This window comes from Cydia pomonella, chromosome 4 (assembly GCF_033807575.1).
Source record: "Cydia pomonella isolate Wapato2018A chromosome 4, ilCydPomo1, whole genome shotgun sequence".
NCBI lineage: Eukaryota > Metazoa > Arthropoda > Insecta > Lepidoptera > Tortricidae > Cydia > Cydia pomonella.
In genome coordinates, this window is record NC_084706.1 from 2,446,466 (window position 1) to 2,469,297 (window position 22,832).

Below are 22,832 nucleotides of genomic sequence, written 5' to 3' on the forward strand. Positions count from 1 at the left end.
TCAATATCGAGATATTGCAAAGTTTTGAGCTTAGCATCCCAGCCAATGCAGGTCTGGTACCTGGCATCTCAGGAGTTCTGGATAGCCAGCTCCTTAGTGAACCAAAATACACGCAGTTCTATCTTCTAGAACTAATTTTGGCAGAGTTTTAATAGATTATGTCCGAAAATAGTATCGATATCGAGATATTGCTAAGTTCTGAGCTTAGCATCCCAGCGAAAGCTGGTCTGATACCTAGCATCTCAGGAGTTCTAAATCGCCAGCTTCCTAGTGCACTAGAATACACACAGTTTTATCTTCTAGAACGAAATTTCACCGTGTTTTGACATAGTCTGATACTACCCTGAAATTCGTGAAATTGCTAAGTTCTGGGCTTAGCATCCCAGAGAATGCATGTTTAATACCCAGGATCTCAGCAGTTTTGGATAGCCAGCTCCCTAGTACATTACTATCCACACAGTTCTGTCTTCTAGAACGAAATTTGGCAGAGTTTTGATAGATTATGTCCGAAAATAGTATCGATATCGAGATATTGCAAAGTTCTGAGCTTAGCATCCCAGCCAATGCAGGTCTGGTACGCGGCATCTCAGCAGTTCTAGATAGCCAACTCCCTAGTGAACTAAAATACACACAGTTCTATCTTCTAGAACTAACTTTGGCAGAGTTTTGAAAGACTATATCTGAAAATGGTACAGAAATCGAGGTAATGCTAAGTTCTGAGCTAAGCATCCCAGCGAAAGCTGGTCTGATATCTAACAACTCAAGAATTCTAGATAGCCAGCTTCCTAAAGCATTTGAATACACACAGTTCTGTCTTCTAGAACGAAGTTTGGCAGAGTTTTGATAGACTATGTCCGAAAATAGTATCGATATCGAGATATTGCAAAGTTCTGAGCTTAGCATCCCAGCCAATGCAGGTCTGGTACCCAGCATCTCAGCAGTTCTGGATAGCCAACTCCCTAGTGAACTCAAATACACACAGTTCTATCTTCTAGAACTAAGTTTGGCAGAGTTTTGAAAGACTATGTCCGATAATGGTATCGAAATCGATATAATGCTAAGTTCTGAGCTTAACATCCCAACGAAAGCTGGTCTGATACCTAGCATCTCAGAAGTTCTAGATAGCCAGCTTCCTAGTGCACTTGAATACACACAGTTTTATCTTCTAGAACGAAATTTGGCAGAGTTTTGATGGATTATGTCCGAAAATAGTATCGATATCGAGATATTGCTAAGTTCTGAGCTTAGCATCCCAGCCAATGCAGGTCTGATACATAACATCTCAGCAGTTCTAGATAGCCAGCTTCCTAGTACACTAGAATACTTACAGTTTTACCTTCTAGAACGAAATTTCACCGTGTTTTGACAGATTTAGTCCAAAACTACTCGGAAAATCGTGAAATAGCTAAGTTTTGAGCTAGCATTCCATCCAAAGCTGGTCTGATACCCAGTATCTCAGCAGTTCTAGATCGCCAACTTTCTAGTGTACTAGAACACACATAGTTTTATCTTCTAGAACGAAATTTCATCGAGTTTTGACAGACTAAGTTCGAAACTACTCTGAAATTCGAGAAATTGTTAAGTGATACCTAACATCCATAATGATAATAGCCAGCTCTCTAGTGCACTAGAATCCGTAAAGTTCTATTGTCTAGAATGAAATTTCGCAGAGTTTCGACACACAATGTCCGAAAATAGTATCGTTTTGGAGATATTGCTAAGTTCTGAGCTTAGCATCCCAGGCAGTGCAGGTCTGATACCCAGCTTCTCAGCAGTTCTGGATAGCCAGCTCCCTAGTGAACTAAAAACACACAGTTCTACCTTCTAGAACTAAATTTGGTAGAGTTTTGAAAGACTATATCCGAAAATTGTATCGAAATCGAGGAATGCCTAAGTTCTGAGCTAGCATCCCAGCCAATGCCGGTCTGATACTTAGTATCACAGCAGTTCTGGATAGATAGCTTCCACGTGCACTAGAATCCACACAGTTTTATCTTCTAGAAGAAAATTTCACCGAGTTTTGATAGACTTAGTCCGAAACTACTCTGAAAATCGTGAAATTCAATGCAGGTTTGATACCTAGCATCTGAACACCTACGGATAGCCAGCTCCTTAGTGAACTAGAGTACTTACAGTTTTATTTTCTAGACTGAAATTTGATACAGTTTTGATAGACTATGTCCGTAACTACACTGAAAATCCAGCATCCGAAAATACTATGGAAATCGAAATATTACTTATTTCTGAGCTTAGCATCCTAGCCACTGCAGGTCTGATACCTCGCATCTCAGCAGTTACAGATAGCCAAATCTCTTGTGCACTATAATATATACAGTTCTAACTTCCAGAACAAAATTTGACAGAGTTTTGATAGAGTGTGTCCGAAAATAGTATCGATATCGAGATATTGTTAAGTTCTGAGCTTAGCATCCCAGCCAATGCAAGTCTGCTACCTAGAGCATCTCAGCAGTTCTGGATAGCCAGCTTTCTAGTGCATATACATATATCATATATCATTTGAAAACAAAATACTTTTATTTACGTAAAAAGAGTTAAAGCTTAATCTCTTAAAAAATATTTGTGTGATTTGTGTGAAATATTCAAAAACCTATTCTTTCTCGTTTGCGCTTTATTCTTGCAAAATAATGTCCTAGACTTTGAAGAATGTCTGAAAATAAGTTTTTCATTTTAAATTCAAATATATATTTTAATATATGATGAAAAACGCTCCAAAATTGGTTAAGCAGTTTTTAAGATACAAGTTTCAGAAGTTGGCTTACTTTTATTTGTATGGAAGTTTTTGTCTTCATAAGTCCAAAGAGCGTGTAATTAGTAAATTTTATAGTAATTTGTTTTTTGTTCACTTGTTAGAATAGAATAGAATAGATTTTGAACTAATGCTACGGATTCCACTCACGTGTTTTTAGTCTCTCGCGCGACATGTTTCGGACTTCGGCGAGTGAAATCCGTAGAATTAGTTTAATGTTAGTATAACTCACGACAGTTAATTTCGAAAATAGATTTTATTTGTATGATTGTACAGTCGAGGAAATTGATTCTTTAGCAGTTAACGTGTCACCATAAGTATGTACAGCCAAATTTACTTGAACCGCAAGTTGCTAAAGAATCAATTTCCGCGACCGTACACTGTCATATTACCTAAAACGAATGATTTACACATAACAATGAGCAAAACCAGAAAATAAGTCAATATAAGTCTATGTAAGTTACGCGTTACATGTTACACGTTTTGGTATTTGTAAGTAGTCACTAATTAAAAATCTTCATGTCAATAAAACTAGGCCAACTTCTGGAACATAAATTTTAATAAAAAGCGGCCAAGTGCGAGTCGGACTCGCCCATGAAGGGTTCCGTACCATTTATGACGTATTAAAAAAAAACTACTTACTAGATCTCGTTCAAACCAATTTTCCGTGGAAGTTTGCATGGTAATATATATCTTTTTTTTTCTATTCGGTTTAGAAAAAAATTATATTAGAAACCTCAATATCATTTTTAAAGACCTATCCATAGATACCCCACACGCACGGGTTTGATGAAAAAAGATTTTTTGAGTTTCAGTTCTAAGTATGGGGAACCCCCAAAATGTATTGTTTTTTTTTTCTATTTTTATGTAAAAAATATTAATGCGGTTCATAGAATACATCTACATACCAAGTTTGAACAGTATAGCTCTTATAGTTTCGGAAAAAAAGTGGCTGTGACATAATCGGACAGACAGACGGACATGACGAATCTATAAGGGTTCCGTTTTTTGCCATTTGGCTACGGAACCCTAAAAAGTACTTAAATGATTTTGATGCGGTTTTCATTTTTCGATAAGAAATATGTTTGACTTTATAATAAAGTACTTATTAGTAGATATTTTCCAACGTGGAAGACACTTTTTGAAAAATAAAGCGTGAAAAAGTTTTGTTTTTATTTGAATACTTTAATACTAAATTTCTTTAAAAATATATTGTGTATATTTTTTTACATAAAACAAAGCTATTTTCTTTCGATTGACACAAAATGTATCTTAATCGAATGATTTGTGAAGCTTGTAGATTTTTTTTTCTTTTTTTGAACAGACCTCACTTTACCTTGGCTCCCAAGGGACGAAATTACGGGTGCTTCCAAAAAAAATCGTTTTATTAGGTCTCCACTATCATCGTGTAAAGTGGCTTGTTTCCATCTCAAAATGTAGCTTTTTGACAAAAAAACTCGATAGCCAGTAAGATTATAAGTTCCGAGTTCTATAATTATAAGCATAGATGGAATTACTAATTTTGTTATTTCGCACGTCATGTACATTACGCAGTTTCTACCTGTGGAAACTTGTAATTACATAACTTAATGCTTCTATTTCGAAACCTATTTTGTTACTCTAACTGTAAATATTCCTATGAAATAAAATAAAAATTGAGTAAATGCTAAGTTTTGGGCTTATAACGTTCAGAACTGCTGAAGTGCTGGGTATCAGACCTGCATTAGCTGGGATGCCAAGCTCTAAACTTTCAATAGGGAGTATTACTGCAATTGCACCTTTCGCAAACCGTAGAGTAACTACATAGAGTACTATGCCTTAAGCTGTGTAATGACGAGTATTCACAGATAATAAAATATGACATTGATGTATCACCGGGAAACGAGAAAATCCAAATTTAGCTATCTGCCTCTTCATCGCTCGAATATGCAAGAGTTATAGATAGGTTAGATGACGAAATTTCGGTTTTTCTTGTTTTGCGGTAGATCCTCAGATCGTGATGGATTGTGGTAGTGGCGCCTCCTACGCAGAGTTTCGCGTAATATTCCTATGTGCAATAGGGAGCTGGCTATCCGGAAATACTGAGACGCAGGGTGTCACACCTGAATTGGCTGGAATGCTAAGCTTATGCTAAGCTCGATTTTCAGAGTAGTTTCGGACATAATCAAAACTCTGTCAAATTTCGGTCTAGACGATAAAACTGTGTGGATTCTAGTGCACTAGTAAGGTGGCTATCTAGAACTTTTGAGATGTACTGCTGGGTATCAGACTAGCATTGGCTGGGATGCTAAGAGCAGAACTTAGTAATATCTCGATTTCGATACTATTTTCAGACATAGTCTTTCAAAACTCTGCCAAATTTCAGTCTAGAAGATAGAACTGTGTAGCTTCTAGTGCACTAGGGAGCTGGATATCTATAACTGCTGAGATCCTGGGTATCACACCTGCATTGGTTGAGATACTAGCTCAGAACTTAGCATTCACTCGATTTTTAAACTATTTCGAACAAAAATCCTTCAGAACATCTTTAATTTTCATTCTAGAAGAAAAGACTGTGTGTTTTCTAAAGGACTAGGGAGCGGGCTATCCAGAATTCTTGAGGTGCTGGGTATAAGACCTGCATTGGCTTGGATATTAGCTCAAAGGCATATACTGGATTTTTAGAGTTTCGGACAGTCTATCAAAACTTTGTCAAATTTCGTTTTACAAGGTAGACCTGTGTGTATTCTAGTGCACTAGGGAGCTGGCTATTCAGAACTGCTTAGATGCTGGGTATCAGATCTGGATTGGCTGGGATAGCTCAAAACTTAGCATTTAATCATTTATAAGATTTTCAGAGTAGTTTCGGACATAGTCTATCCACATTTCGTCAATTTACGTTCTAGAAGATAGAACTGTGTGTATTCTAGTGCACTAGGAAGCTTACGATTTAAAACTGCTGAGATGCTAGGTATTAGTCCTGCATTGGCTGGGATGCTAAGTCAGAACTTGGTAATTTCACGATTTTCAGAGTAGTTTCGGACATAGTTTATCCATATTTTATCAATTTACGTTCTAGAAGAAGAAGAGAGAACTGTGTGCATTATAGTGCACTAGAAAGCTGACTATCTAGAACTGTTTAGATGCGAGGTATCCGACCTGTATTGGCAGGGAAGTTAGGCTCAAGACTTAGCAATTTCCCAATTTTCCGAGTAGTTTCGGAGTTAGTCTAATAAAACTCGGTCAAATTTCATTCTTGAAGATAAAACTGTATCTATTCTAGTGCACTACTAAGCAGGCTATCTGGAACTGCTGAGATCCTCGGTATCAAATCCGCATTGGCTGGGATGCTAGCTCAGAACTTAGCAATTCCTCGATTTCGATAATATTTTCGGACATAGTCTTACAAAACTATAAAACTATGCAATTTCTACTGCACTATGTAGTGAGCTGGCTATCCATAATTGCTGAGAAAAAACTACAATATTAATTAATTAAGAGCCCGGTAACGATTTTAGAGCAAAAATGTAAAATTGATAGATTTAGTTGTTGAAATTGTACACCTTTTGTTACGTAATATCTAAATAACACGTATTGGTTACTATTGGCACGTTTTATCATCTAGCCTTTTAATAATGAGGTCGCTTGTTGTGTAATATGTAACGATAAGGGACAGTTTTAAAAAAAATCATCAAAAAATATGGTAGTATATTATACAAAATGATGTATATGGACAGTTTCAGCAAATGTTGTGGATTGTTTAAGTATCAAAAGTACGTTGAAATTAAGTCGATTTTCAGAGAAATTGTGACTTGTTATGAAGTAATTTCTAGAAAAAATTGATTTCGTCAACTTTCATTGACACTGCTTCAAATTTATAATAACAAAAATGTAGTTTATTTAAGTTAAAGTACAGGATATGTGTAATACAAAAATACAATTTTTAGCAGTGCAAACTTTATGAAATTTACAAATAAGCTGCGCTGCTGCACTGCTTTACGCACGTTGACCTAAACGTCCATCAAAAAAATAATCATTACTAATGGGGTTGGCAACTGACAAAGGTTTGCATAGATGGCGCCATCATAGCTTGCCCCTGTCTCTAGTTTTGTTCTATGAGATTTGGCTTAAAGTACTGGAATCCAAGTCAAAAAATTCCAAAAAAAAAACAAGAATTTGACACAATTCTAGGGATTGACAGGGCAAGCTATGATAGCGCCATCTGTTTAATACTTAGACCGGCCATCCCCATTAAGTGACTCTGTTTTCAAAAAAAATATTTGTTATAATGAAACCGCGCTGGATCGGGACAGGTAGCGTTCTCTCGTTTCGGAGGCCAAGATTCTTTTTGGATCGCTGAGCCAAAGCAGTTAGTTAGTTATAATGAAAGATAACAAGACGTGCTAATAGAAACCAGTACTTATTATTTATAATAATTAACAAAAGGTGTACAATTTCATACGCTAAATCTATCGATTTGACTTTTTTGTGACTAAATTCGAAAACGGCGTCTTAGTATGCGAGTGCAGTATTTAAGAATTAATAGATTTAGATCGAAATATATCATGGTTCGAATGTAAAAGTATTTTAGGGGCAGTTAATTTTTTTTTATGTTAGTTAACATGGTATAGCGGGTTTGTATTTGAAAACATTCGTTCAAGCTAATGGGCTGATTTTGTTTTTACATATTTGCAATTGTTATATTTAACTATTTAAGCGAAATGTTTTCACTTTTAATAACATATCGTTTAAGTTTATTTTTGAATATTTAGAACGAAAGACTATTTTTAATACCCGGCGTTTGTTTGTTGCACAATTTTGCACCTTCGTTTAACATATTTCGTTTTCCGTATAATTTGTTATATGAAAGTGTAAATTTAAACTATGTTTATATCGAAGATTATATTTTATTCTGCTTATATATAAATAAAAGTTTCGTATGCAGTTTTTTATGTAAAATTTTATAGACCAAGATACAGGTTTTAAAAACGTAAATTTGTTTTCTCCAATATACTCGGAAATGTTCACCTTATTGTAGCAAAAATAGTACGAGAAGTTCTTCGTTATAGTCAAACACAAATTAAAAAAATTCAAACCATTATTGTTGTGTTTTAGCCGACGGGAAAGTTATTACTGTATTGTTTTTTACTTTGTAAAAACATGTATCCACTAAGAAAAACGCATACAGCCAATTAATATAGCTGCGGGCCGCGTTTACACGACCCGGTCAGCACCATTTCAAGATATAGGATAGCGTCGTGTAAAACCGACGTGTATGATCGTGTGAATACTGCTTAATAAAATCAAAGACTATATATAACTTTTATATTTTTTTAAGGATTTCATTCGTACAAATACAGCTTATATTGCACAATTATATTGAATGAGCGAATATTGAATGGTACTGAATCGTAGAATAGTTGTGCCTTTAACTTTTCAAAACTGCTGAGATGCCAGGTATCAGACCTGCATTGGCTGGGATGCTAAGCTATGAAGTTTGCAAAATCTCGATATCGATCCTATCTTCGGACATAGTCTATCAAAACTCTGCCAAATTTAGTTCTAAAAGATAGAACTGTGAGGATGCTAATGTACTAGGGAGCTGGCTATACAGTACTGCTGAGGTACCGGGTATCAGACCTGCATTGGCTGGGATGCTAAGCCCAGACCCAGAACATAGCAATTTCACGATTTTCCGATTAGTTTCAGACATAGTCTTTCAAAACTCTACCAAATTTAGTTCTAGAAGATAGAACTGTGTGGATGCTAATATGCTAGGGAGTTGACTATCTAGAACTGCTGAGGTCCTGGGTATTTGACTTGCATTCGCTGGGATGCTACGCCCAGAACTTAGCAATTTCACGAATTTCAGAGTAGTATCGGACTATGTCTGTCAAAACACGGTGAAATTTCGTTCTAGAAGATAAAACTGTGTGTATTCTAGTGCATTTGGGAGCTGGCTATATAGAACTCCTGAGATGCTAGGTATCAGACCAGCTTTCGCTGGGAAGCGAAGCTCAGAACTTAGCATTACCTCGATTTCTATACCATTTTCAGACATAAGTCTTTCAAAACTCTACCAAATTTAGTTCTAGAAGATAGAACTGTGTGCATATTAGTTCACTAGGAAGCTGGCTATCTAGAACTGCTAGGATGCTGGGTATCAGACCGGAACTGGCTGGGATGCTAGCTTAAAAACGAAACAATTTCATTATTTTCCGAGTAATTTCGGACTAAGTCTGTCAAAACACGGTGAAATTTTGTTCTAGAAGATAAAACTGTGTGTATTCTAGTGCATTAGGAAGCTGGCTATATAGAACTTCTGAGATGCTAGGTATCAGACTAGCTTTCACTGGGATGCTAAGCTCCGAACTTAGTATTACCTCGATTTCGATACCTATATCGGACAGTCTTCCAAAACTCGGCCAAATTTAGTTCTAGAAGATAGAACTGTGTGTATTTTAGTTCACTAGGGAGCTGGCTATCCAGAACTGCTGAGATGCCGGGTACCAGACCTGCATTGGCTGGGATGCTAAGCTAAGAACTTTGCAATATCTCGATATCGATACTATTTTCGGACATAGTTTATTAAAACTCTGCCAAATTTCGTTCTAGAAGACAGAACTATTAGTATTCAAGTGCTTTAGGAAGCTGCCTATCTAGAACTCTTGAGATGCTAGGTATCAGACCAGTTTTCGCTGGGATGCTAAGCTCAGAACTTAGCATTACCTCGATTTCTATACCATTTTCAGATATAGTCTTTCAAAACTCTACCAAATTTAGTTCTAGAAGAAAGAACTGTGTGCATTTTAGTTCACTAGGTAGCTGGCTATCCAGAACTGCTGAGATGCCGGGTACCAGACCTGCATTGGCTGGGATGCTAAGCTCAGAACTTTGCAATATCTCGATATCGATACTATTTTCGGACATAGTCTTACAAAACTCTACCAAATTTAGTTCTAGAAGATAAAACTGTGTGTATTCTAGTGCATTAGGAAGATGGCTATTCAGAACTCTTGAGATGCCGGGTACCAGACCTGCATTGTCTGGGATGCTAAGCTCAGAAGTTTGCATTACCTCGATTTCTATACCATTTTCAGATATAGTCTTTCAAAACTCTACCAAATTTAGTTCTAGAATATAGAACTGTTTGTATTTTAGTTCACTAGGAAGCTGGCTAACCAGAACTGCTGAGATGCCAGGTACAAGACCTGCATTGGCTGGGATGCTAAGCTCAGAACTTTGCAATATCTCGATATCGATACTATTTTCGGACATAGTCTATCAAAACTCTGCCGAATTTCGTTCTAGAAGACAGAACTGTGTGGATGCTAATGTACTAGGGAGTTGACTATCTAGAACTCCTGAGGTCCTGGGTATTTGACTTGCATTCGCTGGGATGCTACGCCCAGAACTTAGCAATTTCACGAATTTCAGAGTAGTATCGGACTATGTCTGTCAAAACACGGTGAAATTTCGTTCTAGAAGATAAAACTGTGTGTATTCTAGTGCATTTGGGAACTGGCTATATAGAACTCCTGAGATGCTAGGTATCAGACCAGCTTTCGCTGGGAAGCGAAGCTCAGAACTTAGCATTACCTCGATTTCTATACCATTTTCAGACATAAGTCTTTCAAAACTCTACCAAATTTAGTTCTAGAAGATAGAACTGTGTGTATATTAGTTCACTAGGAAGCTGGCTATCTAGAACTGCTAGGATGCTGGGTATCAGACCAGAACTGGCTGGGATGCTAGCTTAAAAACGAAACTATTTCATTATTTTCCGAGTAATTTCGGACTAAGTCTGTCAAAACACGGTGAAATTTTGTTTTAGAAGATAAAACTGTGTGTATTCTAGTGCATTAGGAAGCTGGCTATATAGAACTTCTGAGATGCTAGGTATCAGACTAGCTTTCACTGGGATGCTAAGCTCCGAACTTAGTATTACCTCGATTTCGATACCTATATCGGACAGTCTTCCAAAACTCGGCCAAATTTAGTTCTAGAAGATAGAACTGTGTGTATTTTAGTTCACTAGGGAGCTGGCTATCCAGAACTGCTGAGATGCCGGGTACCAGACCTGCATTGGCTGGGATGCTAAGCTAAGAACTTTGCAATATCTCGATATCGATACTATTTTCGGACATAGTTTATTAAAACTCTGCCAAATTTCGTTCTAGAAGATAGAACTATTGGTATTCAAGTGCTTTAGGAAGCTGGCTATCTAGAACTCTTGAGATGCTAGGTATCAGACCAGTTTTCGCTGGGATGCTAAGCTCAGAACCTAGCATTACCTCGATTTCTATACCATTTTCAGATATAGTCTTTCAAAACTCTACCAAATTTAGTTCTAGAAGAAAGAACTGTGTGCATTTTAGTTCACTAGGTAGCTGGCTATCCAGAACTGCTGAGATGCCGGGTACCAAACCTGCATTGGCTGGGATGCTAAGCTCAGAACTTTGCAATATCTCGATATCGATACTATTTTCGGACATAGTCTTACAAAACTCTACCAAATTTAGTTCTAGAAGATAGAACTGTCTGTATTTTAGATCACTAGGAAGCTGGCTATCTAAAACTGCTAGGATGCTGGGTATCAGTCTAGCACTGGCTGGGATGCTAGCTCAAAAACTAAACAATTTCATTATTTTCCGAGTAATTTCGGACTAAGTCTGTCAAAACACGGTGAAATTTTGTTCTAGAAGATAAAACTGTGTGTATTCTAGTGCATTAGGAAGCTGGCTATCCAAAACTGCTGAGATGCCAGGTACCAGACCTGCATTAGCTGGGACGCTAAGCCCAGAACTTAGCAATTTCACGAATTTCAGAGTAGTATCGGACTATGTCTGTCAAAACACGGTGAAATTACGTTCTAGAAGATAGAACTGTATGTATTCAAGTGCACTAGGAACCTGGCTATCTAGAACTCTTGAGATGCTAGGTATCAGACCAGCTTTGCTGGGATGCTAAGCTCAGAACTTAGCATTACCTCGATTTCCATACCATTTTCAGATATAGTCTTTCAAAACTCTACCAAATTCAGTTCTGGAAGATAGAACTGTGTGTATTTTAGTTCACTAGGGAGCTGGCTATCCAGAACTGCTGAGATGCCGGGTACCAGACCTGCATTGACTGGGATGCTAAGCCCAGAACTTAGCATTACATCGAGTTCGATACCATTATCGGACATAGTCTTTCAAAACTCTGCCAAAGTTAGTCCTAGAAGATAAAACTGTGTGTATTCTAGTGCATTAGGAAGATGGCTATTCAGAACTCTTGAGATGCCGGGTACCAGACCTGCATTGTCTGGGATGCTAAGCTCAGAAGTTTGCATTACCTCGATTTCTATACCATTTTCAGATATAGTCTTTCAAAACTCTACCAAATTTAGTTCTAGAAGATAGAACTGTGTGTATTTTAGTTCACTAGGAAGCTGGCTAACCAGAACTGCTGAGATGCCAGGTACCAGACCTGCATTGGCTGGGATGCTAAGCTCAGAACTTTGCAATATCTCGATATCGATACTATTTTCGGACATAGTCTATCAAAACTCTGCCGAATTTCGTTCTAGAAGACAGAACTGTGTGGATGCTAATGTACTAGGGATTTGACTATCTAGAACTCCTGAGGTCCTGGGTATTTGACTTGTATTCGCTGGGATGCTACGCCCAGAACTTAGCAATTTCACGAATTTCAGAGTAGTATCGGACTATGTCTGTCAAAACACGGTGAAATTTCGTTCTAGAAGATAAAATTGTGTGTATTCTAGTGCATTAGGGAGCTGGCTATATAGAACTCCTGAGATGCTAGGTATCAGACCAGCTTTCGCTGGGAAGCCAAGCTCAGAACTTAGCATTACCTCGATTTCTATACCATTTACAGACATAAGTCTTTCAAAACTCTACCAAATTTAGTTCTAGAAGATAGAACTGTGTGTATATTAGTTCACTAGGAAGCTGGCTATCTAGAACTGCTAGGATGCTGGGTATCAGACCAGAACTGGCTGGGATGCTAGCTTAAAAACGAAACTATTTCATTATTTTCCGAGTAATTTCGGACTAAGTCTGTCAAAACACGGTGAAATTTTGTTTTAGAAGATAAAACTGTGTGTATTCTAGTGCATTAGGAAGCTGGATATATAGAACTTCTGAGATGCTAGGTATCAGACTAGCTTTCACTGGGAAGCTAAGCTCCGAACTTAGTATTACCTCGATTTCGATACCTATATCGGACAGTCTTCCAAAACTCGGCCAAATTTAGTTCTAGAAGATAGAACTGTGTGTATTTTAGTTCACTAGGGAGCTGGCTATCCAGAACTGCTGAGATGCCGGGTACCAGACCTGCATTGGCTGGGATGCTAAGCTAAGAACTTTGCAATATCTCGATATCGATACTATTTTCGGACATAGTTTATTAAAACTCTGCCAAATTTCGTTCTAGAAGACAGAACTATTGGTATTCAAGTGCTTTAGGAAGCTGGCTATCTAGAACTCTTGAGATGCTAGGTATCAGACCAGTTTTCGCTGGGATGCTAAGCTCAGAACTTAGCATTACCTCGATTTCTATACCATTTTCAGATATAGTCTTTCAAAACTCTACCAAATTTAGTTCTAGAAGAAAGAACTGTGTGCATTTTAGTTCACTAGGTAGCTGGCTATCCAGAACTGCTGAGATGCCGGGTACCAGACCTGCATTGGCTGGGATGCTAAGCTCAGAACTTTGCAATATCTCGATATCGATACTATTTTCGGACATAGTCTTACAAAACTCTACCAAATTTAGTTCTAGAAGATAGAACTGTCTGTATTTTAGATCACTAGGAAGCTGGCTATCTAAAACTGCTAGAATGCTGGGTATCAGTCTAGCACTGGCTGTGATGCTAGCTCAAAAACTAAACAATTTCATTATTTTCCGAGTAATTTCGGACTAAGTCTGTCAAAACACGGTGAAATTTTGTTCTAGAAGATAAAACTGTGTGTATTCTAGTGCATTAGGAAGCTGGCTATCCAAAACTGCTGAGATGCCAGGTACCAGACCTGCATTAGCTGGGACGCTAAGCCCAGAACTTAGCAATTTCACGAATTTCAGAGTAGTATCGGACTATGTCTGTCAAAACACGGTGAAATTTCGTTCTAGAAGATAAAACTGTGTGTATTCTAGTGCATTAGGGAGCTGGCTATATAGAACTCCTGAGATGCTAGGTATCAGACCAGCTTTCGCTGGGAAGCCAAGCTCAGAACTTAGCATTACCTCGATTTCTATACCATTTTCAGACATAAGTCTTTCAAAACTCTACCAAATTTAGTTCTAGAAGATAGAACTGTGTGTATATTAGTTCACTAGGAAGCTGGCTATCTAGAACTGCTAGGATGCTGGGTATCAGACCAGAACTGGCTGGGATGCTAGCTTAAAAACTAAACAATTTCATTATTTTCCGAGTAATTTCGGACTAAGTCTGTCAAAACACGGTGAAATTTTGTTCTAGAAGATAAAACTATGTGTATTCTAGTGCATTAGGAAGCTGCCTATATAGAACTTCTGAGATGCTAGGTATCAGACTAGCTTTCACTGGGATGCTAAGCTCCGAACTTAGTATTACCTCGATTTCGATACCTATATCGGACAGTCTTCCAAAACTCGGCCAAATTTAGTTCTAGAAGATAGAACTGTGTGTATTTTAGTTCACTAGGAAGCTGGCTAACCAGAACTGCTGAGATGCCGGGTACCAGACCTGCATTAGCTGGGATGCCATGCTCAGCACTTAGCTAATGCACGATTTTCCAAGTAGTTTCGGACTTAGTCTATCAAAACTCTGCCCAATTTAGTTCTAGAAGATAGAACTGTGTGTATTTTAGTTTACTAGGGAGCTGGCTATCCAGAACTGCTGAGATGCCGGGTACCAAACCTGCATTGGCTGGGATGCTAAGCTCAGAACTTTGCAATATCTCGATATCGATACTATTTTCGGACATAGTCTTACAAAACTCTGCCAAATTTCGTTCTAGAAGATAGAACTGTGTGTATTCTAATGCACTAGGGAGCTGGCTATCCAGAACTGCTGAGATGCTGGGTATCAGATCTGCATCGGCTGGGATGCGATGCTCAGAACTTAGCATTTACTGGATTTTAAGACTATTTTCGGACAATTTCTATCAAAACTCTGTCAAATTTCATTCTAGAAGATAGAACTGTGTGTATTCTAATGCACTAGGGAGCTGGCTATCCAGAACTCCTGAGATGCTGGCTGTCAAACCTTGGATTTCAGCTCGAACTTAGTTATAGTTCGAAGAAACCTACAATTTTTTTTCATGTTCGTATCCCATACATATATGAAAAAAAAATTTTTTACAGTTTTGACTAGAACTCATTGTATATCGCTTAGAAATGTTTCTAGCTTGCATTTCAATGCTATTTTGAGGCTGTAGAGTCGATAACGGCTGGGATGCTAGTGTGTCAAAATGGGAAGTTAGCATCTCATTTTCAATTTTCATTTTTTTCGCGTAAATAAGCAGAACTATTAAAAAAAACTACCTAGAACTATAGAACTATTAGGGATGCTACTAGAACTCTCAAAAAAACTTGAGATGCTAGCACTTGATATGCTAGGTTCACAGACACACTTTTGTGCAATAAAAGACCTGTGGCGTACTGTAAAGCACAGGGAGATCATTATAGAAGCTGATTACGATAAAAGGTAATTAATAGTTGAAAATAATTAATGAAATCTCAGCATGCCTCGGTTGAATGCGAGATATCATAAAACAATTACAGATCTTGAAAACAGATAGTCAAAGTACTCATATCAAAAAATCAATAGTGATATCAAAATTAAAATAAAGATTGTAGGAACTGTTGTGCATTTACGTGACATCTCTAATTCTCCAGCAAGTGACAAACATAATTTATGAAGTTCTTAATACCGAGATAAGGGATATTTACACACTCTGAGTACACAAGCAGACACCTCAGCTATGTCTTAGTGTTATGTACACAGATCTACGTATCTTTGTAATTTTACTCGTTGAGAAATCTACGAGGCAGATAAAATTGTTGAGTTATAAGCATTATCAAAAAAAACCGACGTCACAAAACAATTTAACCTGCCATTAAAATGACAATAGGTAGTAGTCATTTAGTCAATACGTGTTTTATTTTTTGAAGACATGTGCTGGTTCAATCATTGTCATTTGGCATTTTGGTAGCCGTACGTGCGTAAGTGTGCAATTTTCAAACCTATATCATTTGATACTTACCAGTTACTATTCGGCGAAGGAAAACATGTTGAGGAAACCGAACCAAATAAGGTCCCTTTTATATCTTTCTGCCTTGGTTGGAAGGTCATATAGTATAGTCGCTTGCGTAAAAACTATTGTCTGCTCCAATTCTTGGGATAAGGTTGCCAAAACAAATCCAAAAGGAGTTTGGATGCAATCAGAAAAGCGCTACGAGAAGGAAGGGGACAGGATAGTATTGTGGCACTCTTTGATTAGATTCGTTCGAATATACCTATGCCATTATTATTACTAGGAAATTCATACTCTATTCTTTATGCGAGTACCTACAATTTCTAATACTTAGCTATGTTAAGTAACGAAACAGTCGGAGCAGAAAGGACCTTTGCCCAGGTCACAATATATAGGCTACGGAAAAAGATGTGTGAATCGTGCCGTGTGGTCTAGCCCATAACCCCTTGGTAAGCCGGGTGGCGGCGGCCTCTCTGTGCCTCGCCGCGGGGATTAACTTATCGAGCCCGGGGGATTGGGCCCCTCTCCCCGGGCCCCGCGGTCGCTTGCACGTTACGGGAATATAAAAGACTTTTCAAACGAGAAACCCGCGAATAAGCGCGGGATATAAAACGAAAAGCACATATAAGTAGGTGAATTTTCTTTGCGATTCTTCCAACTTTGTTCGATCTACATTTTGGCTACTTACCTACTTCAGGTGGAAGGTATACCACGTGACCGTCTAACAAAAAGAGAAAACGTTTTTCCACTTCTAAATATTTTTCATTTCCATGATTTTTAATGTGTTATTGACACAAAGTGGAAGAAAGAGAGGAAGGCCTTTGCCCAGCAGTGGGACACAACAGGCTAACAAATAAATAAATAATATTATTATATACCTAGAATATATTATGCTGAAACGATCGACATCAAAATTAAAGTGACTTGTTAAGATTTAGTTACTGGAAAACGTTTTCTCACAAAATGTAATTTAATAGAAAAAAATACCGTTATTTCGCTAGGATCACAAAGCTATTCTTCCCTCTTAAGCCTGTCACAGACGGAGCGATAATATACCAAAAGATATCGTATAGCAAGGCATCTTACGATATATTTTACGCACCATTTGACAGAGTCCACACATGAAGCTATTATATATATTTTGGTATCTTATGATATCTTATAGAAAGGCATCTTTTAATACCTTGCGTTTTGCGATGTATATTACGATATATTTTTATTTTGGTATATTTCGTCTCTCTCACCATGTACGGTTTAGCAGACAGCGATATATAATATTTTGGTATCGTTGGCGTGTGTGGTGCTTAGCTAAACTATAAGATATTTGACGGTATCTTACGGTATATTATACTATCGCTCCGTCTGTGACGGGCTTTATATTTACTCAATAAGTAAACAGTAATAGAATTGTACTTTTAGGGTGGTACCTATCACTAGAAAATAGGTAAGTAAGTATATTAATTAGTAAGGGAAAAATAAAGTGCTCTTCTTCTAGTCTTGAGTAATAAGTAGTTTACGTAGTCTTTGTTCGGCTCATGATAGGTACTTTGACGAATATCTTAGGTTTTAAATATACACTTAATTTATTGGCGGATTGTACCAAAATTTATAGTAGCGGATGAAATTATCATCAAAAGCATAATTCACTAATAGTTTTCCAAATAGAGATATATATGAATTGATTAGGAAATGTCAGGGAACTTTTGACGCATTGTTTTGTGCTATTGATGCTAAACTGATCTGATGGCTATCTATGTAGGTGGCTACATTTCGATAATTTCTCCGAAACCTAAGTGTCTAAGGTGGGTCTAAGCTGGGTCTAAGAGACTAAGGACTAAGGTCTTCTGTAATTTGCTTTCGTTTGATCCGTACTGAACGCGGCAGCTTCGGCGATCGAAAACACATTAGGAAAACTGAGGAAAATAAACTTAAATAACCGAATCAATGATGTGTTCACACTTTCGGTCATTTTAAAATCGCGATATATACAGGACGCCTAAATTATATATACAACGTGTATAGATGAATAGGGTTGTGCAAGACTGCACAACCTTTTATATAATTTTACCTTTTTTTACTTATTTTTGTCTATGGTTTTTTATACTGTTTTTGTCTATTTTTACTATTTGTCAGATTACATTTTGTTTCTCAAAGAAAACCAGTGCATTTTACTTAAGTCCACTAAATTTGGTCCTTCGAACCGGAGGAGGCTCTCCACCTAATATTGCAGTGGGCGACGTCGTAATAGTGTGTGACTCCAACCTGCCTAGAGGCTCGTGGCCCAAAGGTCGTATTACCGCATTGTACCCCGGTAGAGACGGGATAGCAAGAGTAGCAGATATCGCCACCGCCGCAGGGGTTTTACGGAGACCCCTCAAAAAGCTCGCTAAAGTTCCCGTTTCTGTTTCTCTTTGAAAAAGGGGAGAATGTGCAAGACTGCACAACCTTTTATATAATTTTACCTTTTTTTACTTATTTTTGTCTATGGTTTTTTATACTGTTTTTGTCTATTTTTACTATTTGTCAGATTACATTTTGTTTCTCAAAGAAAACCAGTGCATTGCAAGTCCACTAAAAGGGTATTTCTAACTTCGTGTCGATTAGGGTATTTCTAACCAATGTCCAAAGTCTCTTTCCTAACGCCACAGTATTAACGGAGAAATTAATGATTTACGATTGAATACTTCGGAACAGCCTGAATGTAGATACACGGTAATTAAAGAGTATGTCATATCACCAGTGTTACTTAATCTTATCGTCATTGAGAACGACTAATACATAAATAAATAAAAATAAAAATCTTTTATTTCGTGTAACAAGAGACACATATCTTCTTAAACTAACTAAAACTAACTAAAAATCTAAATTTTAAAAATCTTAATTTATTAAACGGGCTTCACCATTCGACAGTACTAGTGGGAGAGTGTAATCTTCCACAGTGTGATAAATATACACAATCCACCCTCTCGGCTATCATCTTCAGAATGATGTTGGGACTGCCCCGCACCCGACGCATCAGGGATGCGGTGCGCCCGCGCATTACAGAATGCTCCTATTTATTGATGATTTATTTGAATTAATTTACCTTTAAAAATATTTTTTTTAATGTTTATCTAATCAAATAATTTACCATATTAGAACATTCCTGAGAAGGAATTCTACTCGGGATCTCGTTCAATGTCCAGAGAGTAGCGATACGTTGTATAGTCCGCGTGTTTGTTGTTATTTGGCGGCCAAAGAGCTAACAAAACAAATGTTTGCAGGTAAAACAAGAACGAAGGACAAGTACCGGGTGGTGTACAGCGACCACCAGCGACTGGAGCTGGAGAAGGAGTTCCACTACAGCCGGTACATCACGATCCGGCGGAAGGCCGAGCTCGCCGCCAGCTTGGGGCTTTCGGAGCGACAGGTGCGAAATACATTATTTTATCTGGGGCACTAGGGCCTATCTATTTTTCTTTTTTTCATAATAAAGTAATATACATTTTATACATTTCATAAAACTCTCTAAACTGTGACGTTTGATGGCGAGGTACGCTATTTTTTTTGCTAATAACTTAATAAATGACAATCGTTGCTAAATACGCCAATCAAAATTTAAATAGAGTATGGAAACAGTCGGGTGACTTTTCGTAGCATGTCATCTCGATACATTTTTTAGTTTCGTTTGGTGTTTGTCGATGTACGATTGTCATCTTGACTAGGTCCCCAGTCTGTGACTAGTCTGTATACGCATCAATGTGTGTGTTAGTTCCTGTGATTCTGTCAATCTAGTCTATTTCGTATTTCTGCGGCCGTCGGGTGAGGTAATTCCACTGGGCGGGGTATTGCGTGGTCATTCTGAATGTTATGATATTACTTACTCTGATGTAGGAGCCCAAATAACTAAATCGTATATGTATAGAACATGTTAATAGATATCTACTTTAATAATGTATAGGTATGATAATGATTTTTGAAATAGAACCTTGTCCTTCTGTTATCTTCATTAAAAAGTAATCCCGAAAAAATTATAGATACATATTTATTTGTTTTATACCTAGTAATTATTTGTTTGACATTTCAGTAAACGATGCGCTATAACTATTTATATCGTTGCAGGTAAAAATCTGGTTCCAAAACCGACGAGCCAAAGAGCGAAAACAGGTAAAGAAGCGGGAGGAGGTCGTGATGAAAGAGAAGGGGGATCACGCGTCGCTCCAGCACGCGCAGCTCCACCACGCCACCATGCTGCACCACCAGCAGATGATGAACGGCATGATGCACCACCACCACTACCACCAAGGCGTGCTGCAGGAGCCGCTGATGCCCGGCGTGCCGCCCGTGCCGCTCCTGTGACCCCACGACGACTGTGCTCACTATGACTACACCTAGTGACTTGTGAGGATTGACTGTGAATCACAATTTTCTCTTCGCCATGATCTTTGAATTTGTGATAAATTAAGTGCAATGCTCTTGCGGGAATTATTATAGTTATGCCAGTAGGCATGTTTGTAAATCATTAATCGAAATGCCTTTTTAGATGTAAGTTGTCATGCTTTAACAACTAGGAGCCGTACATAGAGCTTCGTCAGGTATGTTTGAGCACGGGTTCTTTTTCCAATGAGGAATCCATTTTAAACAGTGACATAAGTTATTTGAACCCTATGGTTAGAGAAACCGTATTCAAATATTAATATCTCTTGTTAGTTTGTATTCAGATCCTCGTTCTTGCCTCTAAGGTATTTATGGTCTGCCTACCCGCGATACTACAAGCGGATTATTATATAAGAATTGTATGTATATCGCAGCTCTTTCAATACTGAAAGATATAAAAAATTGTAAATATAGATGCCTATATTTTTTTATTACATAGTACTAATATTTTAATAATCATTTCTCACAGCTACAACTGTGAACCGCGTGGTAGTTGAGATTATTAAATATGTTCGTTTTATTTAATCGTTTTAGTTACAAATTATTGTCATTTCACTATCTTGGATCATTTATGATAGGTAATATGAAATCATTGTTTTAAGTGAAATTTAATTTCATCAAGAATCTCTTATAAGCTATTTGTTAGGCCAGTAAGACGGACGTTTGTAAAATGTTTGGTGGGACAGTCGTGACTCCAGACACAAACAAGTAAAGGGTAAGGATTTAGGGCTCTTCCATGAGGATACTGCCTTTACCCCTTAAACTCCTTTTGTGTTTTGACGGTATGCACATTTGTCTCATCGGCGCACTTACCCAACAACCCTTTGCCTCTTCTTTGCTCCATTTTGTGAGTGAGTTGAGTTCAGTTCAATGCCTCTAGAAGGCGTCATGGTTTTGTATATCATGCCAGTCTGTTCGGTTTGTTCATGTAATAGCGTACGATTTGTAACGAACGGATTTTATTCAATAGGGAATTAAGATGTCTTTTAGAGGGATTGCCTTGACCAGGGCTAAGTTTGCGGACTACTTTTAAGTTCAATGAGATTATTCTTAGACGTAAATTGTTCTGTAAATATAGTGTAAGTACAAGGTAGATTAACTGTATACATACTAATACTAATTTCATAACTTATCAAAATAATAAGAAAATCTTAATGTAATTTAATTCGACAATTTTGAGTTTAAATCAACTTCGTATTTTCGGTATTAGCGTAGGCGTTTTGTTTTGGACGGGTTCAATCAAAATGAACAATAAGTAGATAATTTATTTGAATCAGTAATTTGTTTCAAATCAGCCCAGTGAATGGCTTGTATAGTTTGTGCTTGTTGTATGGAGTTGTTGTATTGATGTTTGGGAGTTGTTTGTGACACAAGAATTGTTAGTATGTACGCACCACTATCACAACACGTTTGATAAGCTAAATAAATTCATGTTAATCTATATTTGACGTTTTTTTTTACCTCTATTCACTTCTTATTCTTAAATTTTAAATAACGAGGGGCCGCTTCCGCTTTTCGGCTGCGGCGGCTGTCGCGGGAAGAGGAAATACTAGTATGTAGGTACTTATTGACAGATTAGACAAATAATCCGTACCGAGTATAGTGGCGAGAGAGTGAGGTGTGATGATGCACAAAGGCATTAGTAGGGCAGCGTGGGGCTTAGAATTAACGAAATTCAAACTTCTGCAGATACAAGTTGTAACAAAAATAGTGGGGATTCATTTAAGGGCATATTCGGTATCGTGTCATCACATTTAATTGGGTTCTGAGTTCCGTGATCGTAATGTCCAGTGGTCAGTCATAGGCTAAATACTGGGTATTTGATGTATTTCAATCAAAATACCATGTGCCACTCCAAAAAAATGGCGCATATCACATAACCCTTCATGTCAGACAACACTTCTAAGAAGTAGTGTTGACAGTGTTGTGGTTCATTCTGGCCAATTATGTTAAAAATTAAGCTATTTTGCAATGACTTTATTAATCTAAAATATCACCTACTTGTGGCATGAAAATTAGAATAACTTTGATATTTAATTACAACCAAAATAGGCAAGAAATGCTGACCACTAGTGCATGGCTGAGCACTGGTGCCTTTACCCTATGTGATGGCTGAATGCCAAGATGTTGTGTTACAATTTGACGTTTTAAAACGAAAGCACAGAATAACTAATAGTACTTACTACCGTACAGAAAGTTCACTCCTTCACAAAAGTCAGATTTAGGTATAAAATTATACCTATACTCGCCGCCTGCAAGCAAAATTGAAACTTATAACCGCGCACGAACCGTGAATCTTCTTTGCGCGCCGCAGTTTTATGACCCAGCTGTGAGTGCCGGCACAGGGTTGTCACTTGATAAGTTTTTGTACCTATACCTACTAATTATTTTTAAGGTAAATAATTATGTAGGAATTACAAACGTTG

General features: G+C 37.6%; 1 protein-coding gene across 1 annotated transcript in view; it reads left to right on the plus strand.

Annotated features, from left to right (window-relative positions):
- Nucleotides 1-21,847, plus strand: part of LOC133516844 (homeobox protein CDX-1) — a 46,982-nt gene extending 25,135 nt beyond the window's left edge. The window contains exons 2-3 of the mRNA XM_061849838.1: nt 19,254-19,399; nt 20,092-21,847. Of these exons, the coding sequence (XP_061705822.1) occupies nt 19,254-19,399; nt 20,092-20,328 (383 nt within the window). The 3' untranslated portion in view covers nt 20,329-21,847. The remainder of the gene's footprint in view (nt 1-19,253; nt 19,400-20,091) is intronic.
- Nucleotides 21,848-22,832: the final 985 nt, after the last annotated feature.